The sequence below is a fragment of the Drosophila grimshawi genome, unplaced genomic scaffold, assembly GCF_018153295.1.
Source record: "Drosophila grimshawi isolate 15287-2541.00 unplaced genomic scaffold, ASM1815329v1 contig_311, whole genome shotgun sequence".
Taxonomy (NCBI): Eukaryota; Metazoa; Arthropoda; class Insecta; order Diptera; family Drosophilidae; genus Drosophila; species Drosophila grimshawi.
Genome location: NW_025063098.1, coordinates 21087256 through 21107897, shown reverse-complemented (window position 1 = coordinate 21107897; position 20642 = coordinate 21087256). Strand labels below are relative to the sequence as shown.

Sequence of the window (20642 nt, the reverse complement as noted above, 5' to 3'; positions counted from 1 at the left end):
ATTCCTCTAATGCTCGACATCGGATATGATTAGACTCAAGTTAAAAAGGTATGCAACGAAGCAGCTGATTAAATAGAGTTCTTAATGTTCTAAGTTCTAAGGGGTAATGGGTTTACAAATGTTGTTGTTCACCATTTAGGAGAAATTGATGGGGCAATTAAGTGCTATAAATAAACCTAAATAAAATTGAGTTTCAATTCAGCTGTGATAGTCTAGTTTTATATATTTTTAGAAGTACTACACTTATTTCTCAATTTTGAGGGGAATAAACTGCAATTGTATGCGAAATTGATTGTTGTATACTAAGCGATTTATAACTGAGTATTTTTAATCCATTTTTGCCATATACCATCGACAACGAAACAATCAACTATAATTCGACATATCATTTTATTCAGTCGAACGATTCAAACCAAAAATACAAATTGCTCTCTGACATTGTCAGTTAGATTGCATATGCGGAAAAAATGCAAATATATACTAGATATGTGAGTGTATATGTATATATGTGTGCATATGAGTGTGTGTGTAACCGCACGGGGAGGGCTTGCGAAGCAATCAGAAAAATACAAATAATAAAATGGCGTTTCAAAAGGCTGTTGGCAAATATTATTAAATTTTAATTGCAAAATAATATTGACAGGCGGCTAACAAATTACAAATAAAATATGCCAAATTCACGGTGATGTGCACTCGAAAATGGCCAGGCATAAATTTCAAATTACAAGCGCCTATATACTATATTTTTGGTTAGAATTATGCACTGCACGCATAAATTGCATTGGTCAATTGCGGCGGGGGGCCTGCTGCGGTTTTAGCTGTCCGTCTCTGTGTTTGTTTATTATTCATGTAATTTGTAATCTATTGCTGTTGCTGTTGTTGTTCTAGTTGCCGGCTCGACCCTCAGCATGAACTGCTTTATGGATTTGTATCTGGGCCTAATTTTTTTTTTGTATTTATTAGATTGTTCGTCTGTTGCTTTTGTTTGTGTGTTTGTCTTTGCCATAAAACGCAATTATCTCGCACAAACAAGCGCATCATAAGCACATTTATGCCAAAAAAAAAAACAACTATACCCCCACACACACACACACACACACAACACACACAGACGAGTCAGTTTGATTTTCAAAAGCTGCAAAAGTTGTCGCCATCAACAGAGCATTTTCGCATTTTGTGTTCCCATAATTAACTTATTTTGTACATTAGCAACAGATTTTGTTTATTAACGCGTGTGTGCGTTTGCTTCCAGTAATGCCCAACAGCTCGCAGCCAACAGTAAAGTACCCATCCTCATACTCATACTCGTCCTTATCCTCATCCTCATGCTCATTCTCATTCTCGCCATTCAGGTCCTGATCCAAGTGCTTTAATGTGCACAGGGCCAACGGGGCGCCTACTTATCTTTTGGCATTGCCAGCGAGTTTATTTATTTTCTGTTTGTGGTTTGTTTAGCAGCACTGGAGAGGGTGTGCGGCGTGAATTCGTTTGTGTGATGCTGGCATCGCATAATTTATTTATCATTAGCGCAATTCGGGAATGCCGGAATGCTGTGCGTATTTATGTTTGGGTGAGCTTGCTACACAAGATGCTAGCAGAAACATCAACGAGTTTGGCTAAATAGTTGAAATAATTTGGCCAATTAGTGCAATTGTGTGGGATGCCATAGCCAAGTCAATGTACAAATTGAGATGAGAAAAAAGGGAATTCGATTTTAAATTAAGAATTATATCAAAGAAACTCAATTACATAAAAGAAACCAGAATTTCATTAATTGGTTCCGTCCGACGCCAAACGGTTCTGTACTAAATATTATTTGAAAACATTCAGCATGATTAAATAAAAATAAAAATTGTTTTGCTTTTTTTTTTTTTGCATTCAGCAACGGTGCTTACACAATATCTGCTTGTCATGCTCTTGTACAAATATAAATGCAAGCATCTCTAATATCCAAACTGATTTACTGGACCTCGTCCGATATTTATACGCACTCGCACTGCCGTACACGCAACCATCTGGAAATTCAATATTTCACGTTTAATTAAGCTGCAACAGCAACGAGTGGAAAAAGAGAAAAAATAACAAAAAAATAAACGCAAAAGAATTAAATCACAACGACAAAATCGCAACTGCCACACAAAAATGTTTTGGCTGCCACTCCCAGTGCGCCAGCCAAATAAATATGCAACAAAAATACAGCAGCAATGGTGCAAACTGTGTGCGAAATGCAGCAGCCGCAGCAAAACGCCGTAAACTTTTAACAATAGCAAAAACACATACACAAAACAAAATAAAGAAAAACAAAGGCAAAACACTAAAAACTACTGCGGGCAATAAATCTGCAACGGGTGGCGGAACGAAGCAACTGCCAGCAACAACAACAACAACAACAACAACAACAACAACAATGACAATAATAATAACAATGCCAACAAACAGCTACAGTTACAACAGCACAAATGTTGCCAGAGCGTTTGCATAAACACATTCACACACAGACACATACACATACATCCACACACTCGAAAACATACATAAAACAACAAATGGATGCGCCTGCTGCGTAAATAACTAATAAGGTTCTAGGATAAATTCGAGTGTAATTTAGGAAGAGCATCGAACAAAAAACCCAAACTGCAAAGTTCAACAGTAAAGTGAGCAGTGAGCTGGAAACAAAAAGGACCAGCCAGCAAATGCAATTATTGATTATTGCATTTTGTAACTGTGTGTGAACTAAGTTTCTACAACTTAATTAAAATTATGATTTTTTTTTTTTGTGGTAACTTGCAACTGGCTGAAACGATGCCAGCTCAAGTTCGCTTTTTGCAATGTTGTTAATAAACAAGCAGGCGAACAAGCAAACGAACAACAGCATCAATTTATTCATAAGTCAAATACCATAAAAACGCAACCAACTTGTATAAAAGCAGGAAATGGATACTTTCCCTGGCCACACAAAATTACACACACTGAACAGTGTTTTGTTGACCAAAATGAAATTTCCAAAAATCATTATCGTTTAAGGCAATTCTTACTCACAGTTTTGTCTAACATTGATACTGCATATTAATTTGAAGAAATCAGAAAATGCAAAATCAAAAATATTTTATTTTTCTACTCGCATTCGATCAGAGAATCTGAAATAAATTTTTACATTCAGCTGCTGCAGGCGTCTTATCTGTTTCCTTGTGGTAGGCAAATGATTTTATTATTTGTCAGTAATGTTGATAGCTTTGACATATGGTTTTCCTTAAGTAGATAAGCAAATTTCTGTTTAGAAAGGCCAAGCCACAAGTTATTAGAAAAGTGCAGTTGGTTAAAAAATGTTGCAAATCAAAAAAAGATCCATTTTGAAATCCAAATGGAAGCATGAAAATCGTTCGGAAAACTTGATGAGTGTGTGGATGAACGTAACGTGGAATTTCAGAGATGATGTCTGAAAACCCATCAAAAACAAGCGCACAAATGAACTTCCGGGTCCAAGTGTATTGGCGTGGTCAGAACAAAGGTAAAATTCAAAAGAACGATTTCAAAAACCACCAACACGAATGTCATGATATGGATGCAACCTGGTTTGGCTCAGCTTGGTTTTGGTTTTCAGTGTGGTGCGTCAAATTGCTGTTTGCAGCGGGCCGGAGAGGGTATTACCGGCATCGCAAATGGTCAAAAGTTCCATTAGTATCAGACCATGAATGCTATTTACAAGCAGTTTGCGATGCAGCATGTGAGATAAGACTCCCAATGGGGCCAAACGGAAAAAAATAAATAAAAATAGAACAGAAAAATTGCAAAAAGTCGGCACACACAACGCACTGGGCACAGAGCACACAGTTAGTATCAAAAGCGGAGCTGAAACTGAATATCGCCATCGATGCTGGTGTTGAGATAACAAAATGTTTTGCTATCCAACTTCAATTGAGTCGTCGAGGTCGTTGTCAGCGTCATGCACATTGCGTATACGACAACTGTACAAATGAATGGCGACAAGCGGCGGCAGTTGAAGAAAAACAAAACTAAGTAAATACGAGCAGCTCTCTCTTTTGCATATATATGTGTATATATGCACACACAACTACTTGAACACATACATAAGTGTAAAGGTATAAATGAGAAAGCCGGGTCAGGGTGCAGAGCAATGAAAGAGCAAAAACAAGACAAGAAAAACGCAAAAACAAATAGAAAAAAAAAATAATAATATGAAAATAAGCTTGCGACTTGTATGCAGTACAATGTCACCAGCATTTTAAATACATAAATATTTTTATGTGTACACCAGAGTGTGTATATCTGTGTGCAGATTCCTTGCCTGCTTCATAATATGTACACGCTGTTATCCTTTTTGTTTTATTTGCTTAGCGCTTCTGTGCAAAGAAGGACTATCGTGAAGCAAGCGACAAACGAGCAACACGGGTATTGTGGGAGAGAGTTTTGTGTCGTGGCCACAGTTATGGCACATCATCATCATCATCATCATCATCATCATCATCATCCACTTGCCAGCCGTTCTAGTATATAACATTCAGATTAAACTGTCTTACATATTATTTTTTCATTTAGCACATTTACTTTCGTTGTTGTTTATTTTGTGCGGGTGTCGCATTGGAGAGTTGCTTCAAGTTTATTTGCCAGCACTCGAGTGTGTCAAAATTCTGCTTTTCCACACCACAGCATGGTCAAAACGCAATATTTATGTATATATTTGTGTCTGAAGGTATACACAAAAATTGGTATGAAATAATTTACTGCGTATGTGATTTATTCATATATATTCTGTTACTATTTTTAGCTGTACCAGGAATGTCATTATTTTATTTAGTTCAATTATTATGCAAACTAATAAATTCAACAACTCAAATATGAAATCTTAAATATGACACCAATTATTGGGCATGTGATTTTTTTATTATCGAACTCATTATAGCTGCACATATATACAATATACAGTTTTCATGAATTTCCATTTATGAAAAATAATGAGTATTATTGACCTGGTCAATCCTATCTAAAAACTTTAACAACTCATTTACCTGTCACACAAAAAAACACACACATATACATATCTATAAACATCAAATAGGTAATTATTTATGGTCCTTTCATAACCAGAGTTTTATACACAGCCAGCATTTTGAGGTGTGTGAGTGGCCTGCCAAGCCCATAAAAAAGCTACAGCTAAAAAAAGAGAGCAACAAATTATGTTGGCGTGAGCTGCGGTTGTATCTATGCTGATGTGCTGTAGACATGAGATTAGGTGGTTGGGTTTGGCCAATGAGCCACTGGGGGAGTGGATGAAATTGCAGTCAGCAATCTCGCTATTAACTTCCACTTCTAGTGAAGCATAACTTTTTACAACAATAACCCTTTAACTATCCATTAAGGTTTCATTAAAAGCATTTTTTCGCGAGTGCGCCCTTTTGCTTAACATTTTGAACGAATTTACAAGCCGAATAGGATAGTTATCTCTCACAACATTTATTTATTTATGTAAACTTAACTTATAGTCTACAAATCTAAGCTAACCTAGATGAAAGAGCAATTGCAATGAATGCCTTCAACTCGAAACGTCTTACAAAATGATTGTCTTCAAAATGAATAATAGATAGTTAAGAAATTTTCTATTAATGAATGTGTATTTCTAATTAGATAATATACAATAATTTTTGATTAGTCAAGATTTTTGTTTGATAAATATTTAATTATTAATTAACTAAGTAATTTTAGCTACTAACCTTGTATGAAAAGCTTAACGCCTCTAAAAAGTTTACATTTATTTTTCATATTTAATTTATTTATTTGTAATCATGCATTAGAGTATGCTTAGTTTCGGCTTCAAGCTATTAGCGCTAACTTTTTGATGTTAACCCCTTTTGGTTTACTTTGTCCCTTACACGCATAGAACGAGAACCGCAGTGCAACATTTTTTTCCAGCAAAGTATTAGTCTAGTTCTGGGCGTGTGCGTGGCTTTTGATTTATGGTTTGAAATGTTGCATGTTAAGTTTTTTATGTTAATTAAATTGTGTTGGCTTGCGGTGAGTACGGTCAGTTAGAGTGCCGGCTGATCCAACGCTTAACATGGATGTACTCTCCAGTTTGAAGTTTTTGCTCACATGGTCTTACTTAAATGGGCACGTGTGAAAAGCAACCGGCCACTGACCAGAGCTGTAAGCAACGTTCCGGCCACGTAGTGCAAACAAATGAACTGCAGCGGTGTTTATAGTGATTAAAGCTGGCTGGTCTGGGCCTTAAATGCTGTTGACCCAGCCGAGCTGATGCTCGGCAAGTGGACGCAGTAGGAATGCAATGCTTATTAGAAATTCCATTATATGTAGTATACTTATGTGCGTCCGTATGCTTGTTGTGTCAACATAAACTGGCAACGAGGCAGGTGTTGTCTTTGTGCACGCCTCAATGGCGACGTGCACACGGACGACACATATGGTTCCCGTTGGTTCATTTAGCTACGACTCCCGTTTACAGCATTGTGCATGATAAATCTCTCCGTATGCTGCCTAGCCAGCAATCTACGGCTACAATAGCAGCTACGTTGCCGGGCAAACATGTCAAGTAGAAGCAGCAACAATATTCATTTGAATTTTCAACAAAAGCCTATTAAATACCAAAACAATACTCCATCACACATACACCCCCACACATGTAGACACACACACACACGCACACACACAGAGTCTCTAGACATACATTATATTGGGCCCTGTCGTCTGTTTGGTGTTGACTCCTGTACGCGAACGAGTCCACAAATTATTATGCAGTGATAAATATGCCCACATTTCACTTGTTTCCTCCAACTCCTCTTACTCCGCTCTTCTCAATCGCCATCTGTTTTTATTTGCGCTGCTTGGCAGGGGCTGGTTAAGAGGGTATGTTGGCAGTGTTTGCCTGTTGCTTGATCCAGGTTCAAGAATATTCCCATTGAATGTATTTTCAGGTTTTATTTCTTTGTAGCTGCAATAACTCGAGCTGTCGATTGTGAGTTGTGAATCTGTTCAGGTTTTATATAGGACCACAGTATTTTTTAATTCTAAAACAATATTAGTTTCATTTTAGTGCAATATGTAGTAAAAAGATTAAACTAATGTGCATTTTATGAAAATTATTAAAAAGTACTGCACACTTAAAATTGTTGGTTAAAATTAATTTGGATGCCTAAATTACTGAGCTACATTTTATATTTACTAGTACATTTCTGTTGCGCAGTTGGGATCTCAATGTGGCAATATTCGCACTAAACTTGGCTAAAAGGTTTATGAAGGTATCCAATGCTTTGACACATCTATCAATTTAGTTGATTTATTTCTCTTCTGTTTTTTATTACTCCCAGCAAGCACACTAAAATAACAGCCAGTTTTAGCCTCTCCAAACACACGAAAAAAAAATTCGAAAAGCTCTTCAGCAAATACTACTATCATAAAAAACAAAGCGAACCGTACATAAAAACTAAAACCAAACAAAAATAACTGAACAACATTTTTATATCTAACTTTTCAATTGAGTATCACTTGCGGTTTTAAGGAACCTGATGCTGGCAACATTGCCTCCAAAACGAATGCACTCCAGTATGATTGAAAAACAATAAACAAGACAAAAAAAAGAAAAGAATGAACTGCCTAGATGCTGGCCAGCTGCATGAAAAGAGACTGCGGTGAAAATGGCGTGAAAACTGTTTACCCCTGTGCGTCCAGAGAATAGCCGAAAGCCGGAGGGCAACAGCAGCAGCTGCAGTGGCGACCACAACAACAAATGCAAACAGCATTGATACTGAAAACAGTTGCTGGATGTATCAAAGAAGAGGTTCGCGGTCCAGCGGATCCAGGAGTTACGAACTAGTAACTATGGTTCTCCGACCAGGCAGCGCGGAGTGGGAAACCTTGTTGTGCTGTACTTGTAAACAAATCTCAAAAGGATAAGGGCAATGCACTTGGAAGCAAGCACTTAGTCGAATCGAGTAAATATGTAAGCTGTGCGGAAACTTTTCTTGTCATGCATCTTGGCGCGAGCACTCTTATATACTCTGTAAACCACAGTGCTCATGTGTGTTTGTGTGTGCGGATTTATAGACATTGTTTGGCTTGTTATACATGGTGCCGGTGTGTGGGTTGTATGATATCATGGAGCACATTTCAACCAAACACTAACAAGCAAAACTTTTTGCAGCATTAAGCAAGAATTTGCGGTTGCTCTGTGTTCAGCACTCCTTTGTACACTTTGAGAGTTTCGACTGATTTTTGCAATTTCAATTTCAATTATCAAGCAAACTGCATTTTCAATTTCGATTTTCGTTTGCAAATATTTATGGCACAGAGCTTTAAGGAAAAGTTTAGGGGCAACACGCCCACAGGTCATCGTTAGCTTTGTTGGCCAATTATGTGGACTCGTAGAACATTAGGTTCAAAGTATTATAATGTATTTGGCAGGCTCCAAACGAGACGATGTGCGAAAAAGAAAAGCTACAGAGACCATAATGAAAACCATACCATACCATTCCATACATGCCATAATAAGCAGATGCAGACATTGCCCTTGTCCCGTTATGCAAACAATTCCCAATGGTAATTTATAATACGCAGCTGGTATATAAAGCAACGACAACAACACCACTAAAAAATGAAAATAATTTTATTTTTTATTTACCTCGCGAGAGGCTCACGCACACACACATAGACACACACACACACACACACACACAGAGACCGTTTCCGGATGAAAGAAGAGTTCTCGAAGGACCTCGGCAAAGCCGCAAATGATGTGCCATTATTCTTAAGGGTACAGCCACATGAAATGTGACCCAAATAAGATATAAAATTTTTGTTTTTTTTGGAAAGTCTTGTTAGGCTATGTCCCAACGCTTGTAAACAGCCAAGCGACTTCCTCTTGCGTTCTGAATTATGCTACGTATTTGTTGACAAACGACTTTCAAATGGGCGGCCATAAAGCTGCCGGAAATTGCCGTTGATTGTTTGGCAATTAATAAAACTCAGATTCGGCGCGAAAGCAAAGCTGTCTCTTAGTTAAGATGTTATGCAACCTTATTGATAGTTTTTTTTTCAATCTAATTTATTATATGAGAGCCATGAACTTTACTCGGATTTTGTCCGAATTAATAATTACAGGGCTAAGTTCAGATGGGAGCTGAGAATACTTTAGAAATAATAAAAAAAAATTAATAAAATAAATATACGTAAAGAACTTTTTAATATTCTGTTTGGCAATATTTCAATTATTTTATTATTTTTCCAATAGTTGCAAGTAAAATAAATTGAAATCGCATTTATATATCTGTGTCTGCTTTTATTTTAATCATTTCAGAGTTGGTTGAGTGCGCGCTGCGCAATGTCAATTTAATCATTGAACCTCCGGCAGTGCGACAGGGTCAACATGTGGTGCTGCGTTGCATGTATGATCTGGATGGGGCACCGCTTTATTCGGCCAAGTTCTATCGTGGTCAATTGGAGTTTTACCGTTATACACCCGGCGAGTTTCCCAACACAAAAGTGTTTCCTTTTCCCGGCATACACGTTGATGTAAGTATTGCAAAAAAAAATGCACTCACATACACACACACACACACACACACACATTTTGAGGTAACAGTTTGTGAAGGGATTGTTGGTACGCCAATATATAAAAGGAAAAACGAAAACTTTGCCGCTGTGTACAAAGGGCTTTTTAAAGCATCCGCAACTTTGGCAGCTTGTTAACGTTGAATGCAAATGCAGCTGCCCATCCGTCGAACAACTAACTACCTTGTTGTCGTTCGAGCCCAGGTTGACCATCTAGGAGTCGCGCGGTGCTCTGGAGCTGAAAGTGTGGCCGGGACTGGTCGTGGGGAAGCGATGGTCTTAGCTTTGGCAGTGGCTATGGTAGTGGCAGTGGCGTCACTTTGACGACCTTAATGGCGCGCATACTGCTTTTATTTATATTGTATATTTTATAACTTTTCGCTCATGCATATTCAGTTTGACAGTTTTATTGTTATTGGCGGGTATTCAAAAAAGCCAGTTCATGCCAAGACACCTGCAACGGCACCTGCCAGCCTGAATTCCATGCAGCTATCGGTGCGGCTATCGGCAAAATATTTTCATTTAAATTTTTGTGTGTGCAGTGTCGGTAAATTTGGTTCTCCACCTGCAGCTGGCTCCCCCTCCAATAATGTTCCGAGTACAGAGTCGGATAATTTTGCTTTGGCTAGGTTATTGAAAAAGTTTCCATCCAGCTGGAGGCTGATATCTGGAGGCTGGTCCTGGGGCGTCATGGAAATTTTGTTGCCCAACAAAGTTGCACTGAATCTGTCCAAATATTTCATCAGGCTATTGAGTTTGTGCCAGCGAGTTTATCTTTAGTTTTTGTCGTCCCAAAACTTTTACTTAGTTGCGGGCTTATGTTTAATTTCTTTTCTGTATTTTTATTTTGCTTTTATGTGCGATGTGCTATGTTTGTTTTAGCTGTTTTAATATATTTAAGTGCACCCCATTGCCAGAAAACATTAAATACAAATTGGCATGTTGGCAAGACATTGGATTGAATAAATATACCTTGACCTTAATACAATATTTGACTACTTATATTTAAGTCAATATTTCTGCTATTTTTATACTTTTTTAGGTAACCAACTCAAATGCAACCCAAGTACTCATACGCAATGTTGGTTTTGGTCTTTCCGGCAACTTTTCATGTGAGGTGACCGCCGATGCGCCACTTTTCTCCACGGCAACGGCTTTGGGAATAATGCAGGTTGTAGGTAAGTAAAAAAACGGATATTAGATGAGAGCGATCAGCCAATCAAATAACGTGACATTTGAACAATCTAAGCACGCTTGTCTTAAGTCTACATTAAGTACCTGTAGCTGTGGCGGCTTAAGTGGTTAAAAAAAAGTTTCGAAAAGCGGCAAAGGCAATTTGCTGGGGTTTAAGGCTGGGGCAGCAGCTGCTGCTGATTTAAAAGTTTTGTGGGCCAAGCAACTTGTGTTGAAAATTGCGTCATTAACAGGCTATTCCTCGAGCAAGATAAACATGGTGTGGAGGTGATGCTCAAAGCTTGTCTGGGGCCATTTGGTAGTCCTGTCGTCGCGCCAAGGATTTCACGGCCTTATGCGTTTTAAATGAGCATGCGATGGCGCGCTTTGAATTAGAAAGTTTAATCAGTATGCCAGATTCATGGTTGGCAATAAAAAAAATGCGAGCTATACAATTGTTTAGTTTTTCATTGAGCAGCATAATAAAAATAGTAATCACGACTTTAAGTATGCACAGTCGAGGGCGGCAAGCATTGCTAATAAACGCCAGCAACAATTGGCTCTACATTCGTTTACTACTACGGTAACTGGGTCGATAGCTCATAAATGGCACACAGTGCGTATGCGTAATCGCGGCTAGGCGATGGGTCTGGTCCACCCCGAGCAGCAGCCACCGCCTCGCAGTTAATCTTTATATTCGCTTCCCATTAAATATTCGAGAAATTCGCACTGACAGCTCAATTCTGCCTCAGTCGCTGATTTTTATGCCACTTGCCGCGCAATTTTCTCCCTGCCACCACACACGACCCTCTTGAGTTACTTGTGTTTGTATGATTGAGCACTTGCCTCCGATGGTTAGCTGAGGATGTCTGTCTGCTTGGCCGTGTGGCTGCTGCGTGGCAGTTAGCTGTGCGATGTTGGCTGCTTGCTTATTGCCCGGCATTAAACATTTAGTTGTGCGCGTCTGGCGCGTAACTGGATGCCTTTATTAGATTGCCATTACCTCAACGCCTTGCCGAGTCTGGTCGCCAAGTCGGCCAGTAGCCCTGACTGGCTCCTCCGCTCGCTGTGTGAGCTCAATATATTTAACGCCGCATTTAGCTCGCTTAATTGGCCGCTTTTGCTTAACTGGCATCAAGGGATTAAAGCTTTGATCAAGCATTTGCTTTAAATTCATGAGGTTGGCAACCGTTTGGGTCCTTCAAGGACGCCTGTTATGGTCTGTTGGTTTACTTATTCAAGTTTCATTAAACGTCGAGGATTTTAATTGGTTGCGTGTGTTTGTAACGCTTTTCGTTCTTGTTGCTGTTGTTGTTGGTGTGTTCGATGATGTTGTTGCGCCTCCACACACACATCAATATGAGATAAGCCAGCTCGCCTGACACACTGACAGGACGTTGTCTGGGCCTGAAAAGTCAAGTGCGTGTTAGCTCATCTGTGTGAGTATCGGTGTGTGTCTGAGTGTGTATGGGCGTGTGTTTGCCGCTGTATCCGTGCATTGTGTAGCTAAGCATTTGAGGCTTATAATGTCGTCGACACTAAGACCCCAATAACTTGCGGGCTAAACAATAAATTACTGCAGCGGCAACCCAAACACACACTGAAAGCACATTGCGCATACGCCTAGCATTCAACTAAATTTGCTATACCGAAGCTTTAATATGCAAAAGAAAAAGTATGTTAATGTATTCAAGGTATATGTATTGATATTTTTAGCATACTTTGTGTATGGAGAGTTGGATACTTTAAGCATCAAACATAATTCATTCAGAAGAATATACCTGAAAAGTAAATGGCTTTAATAAATTATTTTGTTATATTAATAACAATAATAATATAAAAAAACCCACTTCACTTATAGATTTCATCTTAAAGTTAAGATGCACAGCATGTAGCATAGGAAAATCACTTTCCATTGGTAACAATGCAGAGCATTATTACATCTTTGCTTTCTAGCTTGAAAGCAGCTTGGGTTCGAAGAAAATATAAAAAAAAAAATTACTAGTTGTGGTATAAAGATTCTTTCAAAACTAAAGCCATGGTCCCAATCGATTTCCTGTGTCGGTTTGTGTGACTAAAGCAAACCTAACTACAAAGTCGTAACCAAGAAAGATTCGTTATCTTAGTCATGCTGCTGATTACACTTAATCTGCTGAAATTCAAGGATATAGGAACGGATAATTGTAATCTGAATTCATGTTATTCATATGAAGATCGATGGCATATGGTACAAACATAAACTTCACGTTGAAATCTGATATACCTAATAAATATTTGTTGAAGAAGACTTCACATACATAGAGAAATATATAGACAAGGATATAAATTTAAATACCTTATACGAACGGGCACAAAAATGTTCGTTTATTTATCTCCTTTTACTCAAGAAGTCAGTCATAAGTACATTTGATCCTTCAATTCACTTTAATTTTATTGATTTGCTGGCTATTCATTTTATTTGTGCTTCGACTTTCTTTCTGATGCCGTCGCTCTGACATTTGTGGTCACTTATGTTTTATGCATTTCTGTTTCCGCTTACCGAGGCTCCTTCATTCATTAATGCACCAGCAGCGGTAGCAGCAGCTCCCTTATTCATGTAGCCGTGTCCTTGGAGTAAATGATTCTGAGGTTTAATCGTGTGTTAATGAGCTCAAGTGGCAATCAGATTGCGGGCCACGCTAAGACGGTAAGACAAAAGCGAAGGCTAAACTTAAATGCGAGTGCGTCTCGTGTTGCCTTACACATAAAATAAACACTTTGTCCTTGCGCTCTTTATGGTAAACAACAGCAATGGCGGCAACTGCCCCAATTTGGTTGTTGGTAGCACATCACCTCGCAGCATAGGGCCTAAACAAAACGTCGTCGACGTCGCCTTCATTGCTGGCATTTGAATGCCAAGGCAAGTCTCTGCAAAGTTATGCTAATTCACGCTTTCATTAAGTCACAATGGAACACCACGGCTTCTGGACTCAGCAGGCGACCCAAAATGCCATGGCACATGGTCGTGCAAGTTTGTAGATAGTTCGCAAACATTTGCTGGGCTTAAACTTTAATAACTTAATGACATAAGTCAAGCGGGGATTGAGCACAGCGAGAGGTGCTGTTGGCCAAGTGTAAAGTAGGCTGGTCAGCTGCCAAATTAAACTTGAAGCCGACCCCGCACCAGCTGACCCTCATTAGGAGCCTTTTTTGACTTCGCAAAAGCCAAAGGAAAAGGTCAAAATCTAGGGAGAAAAAAGCCACAGCCGCCAAAGGAATAGTTTGGGGGATGGTACATACAGTCTGTCTGTGTGTCAGGATTAGAAGGCGAGCTGCCTTGAGCTATGTGGGGCACAGTGGAGGTACCAGGAACAAAGTTACCGTTGCTGTTGCTGTTGCCTTTGGCGTTGCCGTTGTCCCCTTTGTCATGGAAATTACTTTCTTCATTAGTTACTTTGCTTGTGACTTTGACTTTGCTTTCAGCTGACTTAATTAAAAAGTTGAGTATTGCTCCGCCCTCTGTTGTGGTGTGTGGTACTGAAAGGATTGGGCTTTTGGTCGGTACTGCTGCGCCACTTATACGTCTATTAATATTTTGTAAAGTGCCCGAAGGTAAGGGTCCTGGACTGGTCAGCAATCTAATTGAATCCAAGCAACTTCAAACTAGATGACTAAATACTTTTTGGTCTGATTGGGATTTTTCTGGGTTTCCCAATTCTTGCAGCAAGTGTTGAATTATTTTCCATTTTAATACTTTCAGATGTCTTATAATTTGTATTTTAATTTAAACTTTAACTAAACTTCTAAGATAAATGATAATTTTTTTATATGTTTGCAGAACTTCCCGACAAACGGCCCACACTTTATACGGAGCACACTCGCTATGAGCCGGGCGATGTCCTGCGGGCCAATTGCAGCACGCCGCCATCTCGTCCACGAGTCGAGCTCAAGTTTACCATCAATAACATGGTGGTAAGTACAGTTATTGGTGAATCAACAATTTAAATTTATCTATTCATATGCTTGCGACTAACAGCAAGTCGCGAGAGACGCAGATGGCATAGAAATCCACTTTATTTTTATGTAGCTATGAAAAAATATGAAACTTATATAAAAAATCAAAGGAGAAAGAGAAAGGGAAATGGAGCTCTAGAAAAAAATCTGACAGCGGGTCAGCGATTATTAATGTTCAAAGCTGTTGAATCCTTTGAAGTTGTGGTCTATTCCGATGAGAAATGGAAATGAAAATTTGCCAACGTTGATTGGTAAAGGGGGGAAAGGAGGAAAAAGGCAGTATTGTGGAACTGCCTTCCAACTGCTTGCCTTTGTCCGTACACCAACACGTCGTATGCGCAATTTTACACCCTGCCAACCAACCAGCTAGCGTACACATTGTCATGTATATTAACAATGCATGCAGCGCAGCTGTGGCTCCCTTCTTGTCGTTTGGTTACACTGGTGAAAACGGATTTCTATGCGGCCGCAGCAAACATTACAAGCACCAGCTCCTTTGTGCGTTCCAGTTTTGCCCGACCTTATCTCCTAGCCCCCATTGCATTTGGGACTCGCAGCTGCTCGTTTGGGCTGGCTGTCATTTTTGGTGAATTTTCACTATAGCTTGGCATCCCCCTGTTGGCAATGCCAACTCTGGCCAGCTGTCACTGCGAGAAAGATTTTTGCTCTACATTTTCATGAAAATGCATGCCTCACGCTTCATAATGTACTCGCTGCTGTTGCTGCTCCAACACACCTTTAACTTGATGGCTGACTGTGCTCCGAGTCAACCTGGTTCATTGGTTCAGACCAAGATATAAAGACCAATTAAATGGTTACCATAAAATTGTTATCATCCGTAAATTCCAAGCAATTAAACTCTTGCGTAGTGACAGTCTGATTCTCAATAATAGATGAGCGTTAGAAGTGTAAAATGTTGCATCACTTAGATTTACTTTAAAATTATGTAGCGCGGTTGCACAAAAAACTGAACTGGCTCCACTGAAAAATTCTTTAAGCATGATTGATGGCAAACTTGTTTTCAAAAGGCGTTCAATATTTTTTCTTCGTTTAATTCAATTACGCAATATTGATCAGGAAATCCCAATTTAGTTCGGTATATTTTCATATTGACAAGAAAACATTTGCAATGATTAAGGGAATGGGTCCATATTATCTAACTTGGTTGGCTTCTTGGCGTTGCCTTTGGGCGTTTTCAAAGTGTTGTCATGCCATTGAAAAATGGTTGCCACATTCCTTCAACTTTACCATGCTCACATTAAACATGATAAATGAATTCAAATCATTTGCACCGCAATAACTGGAACGCAGCATGAGCCAAACTCCTTCGACTGCCAGCCAGTAGCGCTGGAGAGGGAGAGAGATTGAGAGAGAGAGAAACAGTTACAATAACAGCAATGATATCAAAGCGCCGTTGTTGCTTGGAAATAAAATGATAGCTTATCGGCAAGTTGGGTAGCGAACACTTTTTGGGCAAGTGCCATTGCCATTGCCATTGCCATTGCTATTGCCATTGCCTTTGGTGTTGCCAATTCGTAGGAAGGCAACAAACCGTAAGCAAACGTGGCAGACGTTGACTAAAATTGAGTAGAAAACGATACCGCAGTAGGAGGAAGATATATTGCAATTGCCGATCACAGGAAACAAATGAATATTTCATGCTGTGCAAATCAACAAGAGGAAGGGGAAGGCAAGCACACACACACACACACATACATACACACACTAGCATATTTCACATGCCATTACAGTAGCAGCTTCGCAGCAACAAAGTTTACGTTTGAAGGTAACCTGCCACAGGAGCAATGCCAGAGGCATCTGGAGCCGTTGCTGAACTTTATGTTGACAAAGTTTTTTGCGGTAAAAAGCCACATCAGTAATTTGCAGAGCATGCACACACATAAGAACACATCCATACTTGCACATATATACACCCCAAGCCATGACATATGTGGCCTGGTTTTAGGGGATGCTGTGGCTTCGTTTTCGGCTGGCTGCTTCCGCCGGGCCAGGCATTAATCATTTGGCATGTAAATTGCCAATTAATAACTGCTGCATGTCATTTGGCATTCGGCTTCAAAATATTACGCAAATTTGCCGGCAGGCAGGCACTCGGAACGGATTGGCGTTAAGGTTGAGTTGAAGATGCTCGGGCCAACGAACTTTTGTAAACATTTGCCAACTGCTAGGCGCATTCGCATGGTGCCCTTAATGAAGACAAATAGCACTTTAGCCCTGCCAAATTTAGCGGAAAATTGAAAAAAGCTTCTCCGAGCAAGACGTGGAGTATTTCCAACTACCAGCTTTCATGCGCCAAAGTTCTTGGCATCAGCCCCAAGATATTGCAGTGCCATCCACAATTTCTATGTTATCGATATGCTCCCAATGCATTGCATGCAGACAGACTGTAAAACGGCAAATTGTACACAATGCGACCAGGACATACTATAAAATATAGTTATTGTATTTTTCCTCCCAAAGAGTATAAGCAAAGTATTTGAATGGCTTTTATTTATTTGAATGTGTGGCTGCTCTTGCGAATTTTTCATTAAAGTGAAAAAAAGAAATGTCCATTTAGATCATAAACTACAGAAAAGAGCATAATTGATTAGTCTATAAAGCACAATGGTTTTTTAAATTGATACAAATTTAAGTTTTTGAATTTATTATCCAACAATAATACAATTATGTTTGTACAGTATAAACACTGCGGAATTATTGTTTTATGTGCAAAGCGAATTCTTTCATTATAATTGTACTTATGAAATGCAGTTTTTGGGCTGTTGCTGAGCAGCTTTGCATTTGCATGTGGTTTTTCTTCAAAGTTCTGGCAAAAAAACACTTAGCGACAATATGTTAGATACAATTTTACTGCTTTGTGTCGCTTTGTGCAACACCCTCTAAGCACATTGTGTTTGTCTCAGTTTTTTTTTTTTTTTTTTAGGTCTTAAGAGTGCTGTTGCTCATGGCAAATGCACAAAACTATTAAGAATATATAATTTCTCGTATGTTCGTGCAGAATGCAAAAGCTGTGAGTGTGTGTGCTTTTTGGCATGCGCATAAATAAAAATTATTTATATAAGCGCAAATCCTTATCCACATTTACACACGGACACGCTCGCCGCACACACACACACACACTTAGAAATAGGGATAGAAAAAAATATAGAGCGATAGAGAGAGAGAGAGAGAGAGAGACAAGGAAAGATAGCAGGCTAGACCCGGGGACAGCCGCAAAAATTCAGCCCTGGCTACAATTTTACAGTGAATTGCACTAAATAACTGCCATTAAGCATAAAAGCTGTTCTCGCATGAAGGAGCTGCTGGCAGCATTTAAGCTAAATGCAAGTTTAAGCATGTTGGAGCTGGCGCAAATAAAGTGGACTTACGCAGCAAGGATACAAATAGACACACACAAACATTCGGACATGCACTTGGACACACATATACACACACACGCGCAGTGAGAAATTGCTATGAGAGACACTAATACAAACGTATTGCAAATAAAAGGCTAAGAGTGGCGCGTATGTGGCAAGAAAGGCAACTGAAAAACTGGCAAAAAGTTTCATCAATGTGTCGTCTGGCGCATTTGATGCTGCATGCCGCATGTCCTGCCAGAATATATACTCCCCGCATATATCCATTTGCCACGGCCAGTGCCACTAATGTGCGCAATTGTAAGACGCTTCCTTCTTGCGAATATTTGTTTGTGTTGTACTCCAGACGCCGACTGCCGCTGCTTTTTGCTGCATTACATTAACACAGATAAAGTTCCTTGATACATAATTTCCATGCATACACAAATAGCCGCCAGGCTGAGATGCTGTGCTGCGCTGTGCTGTGCTGTGCTGAGCTGAGCTAAGCCGAGCTGGCTGCACATGTGGCCTCTCTTCTTAGTCTACACCTCCTCTCGCACGCTGTGCCAACTTGCACATGGCGACAAGATGCTAGCTGGCAAAACTTTTTGCTTGTCCGAAAGCAAGCAAAAGTATTACGAGTACCGGAACTAAACGTTGCCAAATGTTGTCATTGTTGTTGCTCTCCTTGTTTTTGTTGTTTTAATTCTTTCTGCTGTCGCTTTAAAATATGCTAATGCATTTGCGAGCGCTGAATAAATATCTCTTTATTCCCGTCTTACACTCTTCATCTCTCAATATTTTATCTCTCCTTGTCTATCTCTTTGCAGATCACAAATGCCGAGACCCAGTTTATTCGCACAATTGATAATCTGATAGCCTCACGCATCTCACTGAAACTGCAGCTTCAGGGCGTCCACTTCTCCAGTGTCAATCCGGCCATTTATAACAACGGATACGGCTTGAATTCGGTATATGGCCACGGCGGACCTATGTATGCGCCTAATCCGGGCGGTTTGGTACTGCGCTGCACTGCACAGATTGGCGACCTGTACCAGGAGTATAAGGAGGTCGAATTGGGCACACCGCAAAAAGATCCGGTGCCGGCACGTGGTAAGTGCAATTTGAAATCTGTGCGCGCTACCATTCTAAACTAATTACGCAATAATATATATTTGACATCCGCTTCCGTTTTCTGAATTTCTATTTCTTCTATATATGCTGGATCCTGCTTCCGGCTGCAGTTACGCTCTCATCCGGTTCGAGCATGAAAAACTTCTTTAGCACGTATTTCTCCACATCGGCGGCATCCCGACGCGTCGGCGGCGTCCACTTGGCGCCCATCACAATGGCGCTGGCAGCCCTGCTTGTCAGTAGCGGCGCCCTGTTCAGCCATATTGTCCGCGAGCTCGTTACGCAGCTCGTTCCCATTGAAGCCCGCCCAGCTATCGCTTCTATTGCGCATTCCAAGTCCACTAAGAGTCGTCTGTCCACGCTGTTCTGCCTCCAAGGCGCCAATGCAGCGGCTGGCAAGGCCAGCTCGGAGATAGTAAGCTTGGGTGCGAGCTGTGGGCAGCAGCAAAAACAGCAGTGGCAGTTGGAGGAGCTCTCTGTATGTGTTACAAATTAGTTTAATTGTTAAGTAATTAAGTTTAAACATATTTTGTATGCAAATTACATTAACTAAGTGCGTATGTGTAGTCAACCATCATTTGATCATCGTTTAATTACTGCTTTGATTATTTTTTACAATTTTTGTTTTTTTTTATTGTATTGGTTTGTAATCTTTATTTGATAGCTATTAATGAACTCTACATTTTCAATGTGGTGTCTAAACTAGCGAGCTAAAAAACCAAAGTAATTTTAAGCAACGATTTGAATTTAGCAAAGTAAACACAGAGTATATCGGAGAAACCCAGAAGCCAGATAAATCCATGCATCCATTAAATAAATGTTTACAACCAAAATTAATGTAAAATTAAAACTACTTAATAAATGTGAAAAAAAAACTACTAAAAAACAAAAGGTATGTGTTGAAAATAATATAATTACAAACGGAAATACAAAAAGAAAAACTGTGTAAAATATATTTAACAAATGCATTAATTGACTATTAATGAAGTCTACTCGTAAAATGATCGCCTTGTGAGGGCATAATGTAAATGGTGGTGAAATTGAATAAAAATAAAAAACAGTGTTAATTTTAAAAATACAAGTACTTATTGTCTTTAATTCATTTGAGGGTGGAAACTTACAGGAAACTGAAAATATTTCTCCTGCCAAGATAGAACATTCTTTTGCTAGTTGGCAAAGACGAACTGCAATTCATTCAACCGACAACCAAAGCGGCATTTTTCAAATCAAAAAGTGTTTGTACTGTTGATTTTTGGCGCTAAGAAATCTTTCTCAACATTCCTGCAACAAAGGCTGGCAACTTCACAGTGACTGGCGCTGCTTATTGTCTGTATTCGGCATTGCATGCGAAAGTGTGAAAAAAAGTTTCCTTAACGCAGCGAAAGAGCAGAAAGAAATGTAAAA

General features: G+C 39.5%; 1 protein-coding gene across 1 annotated transcript in view; it reads left to right on the top strand.

Moving 5' to 3' along the window:
- LOC6568064 overlaps positions 1–20317 on the top strand; it is a 41248-nt gene extending 20931 nt beyond the window's left edge. Inside the window, exons 3-7 of the mRNA XM_001994880.3 lie at positions 9326–9540; positions 10622–10757; positions 14570–14703; positions 18935–19217; positions 19349–20317. Coding sequence (XP_001994916.2) covers positions 9326–9540; positions 10622–10757; positions 14570–14703; positions 18935–19217; positions 19349–19734 — 1154 coding nt within the window. The 3' untranslated portion in view covers positions 19735–20317. The remainder of the gene's footprint in view (positions 1–9325; positions 9541–10621; positions 10758–14569; positions 14704–18934; positions 19218–19348) is intronic.
- The last annotated feature ends 325 nt before the right edge of the window (positions 20318–20642 follow it).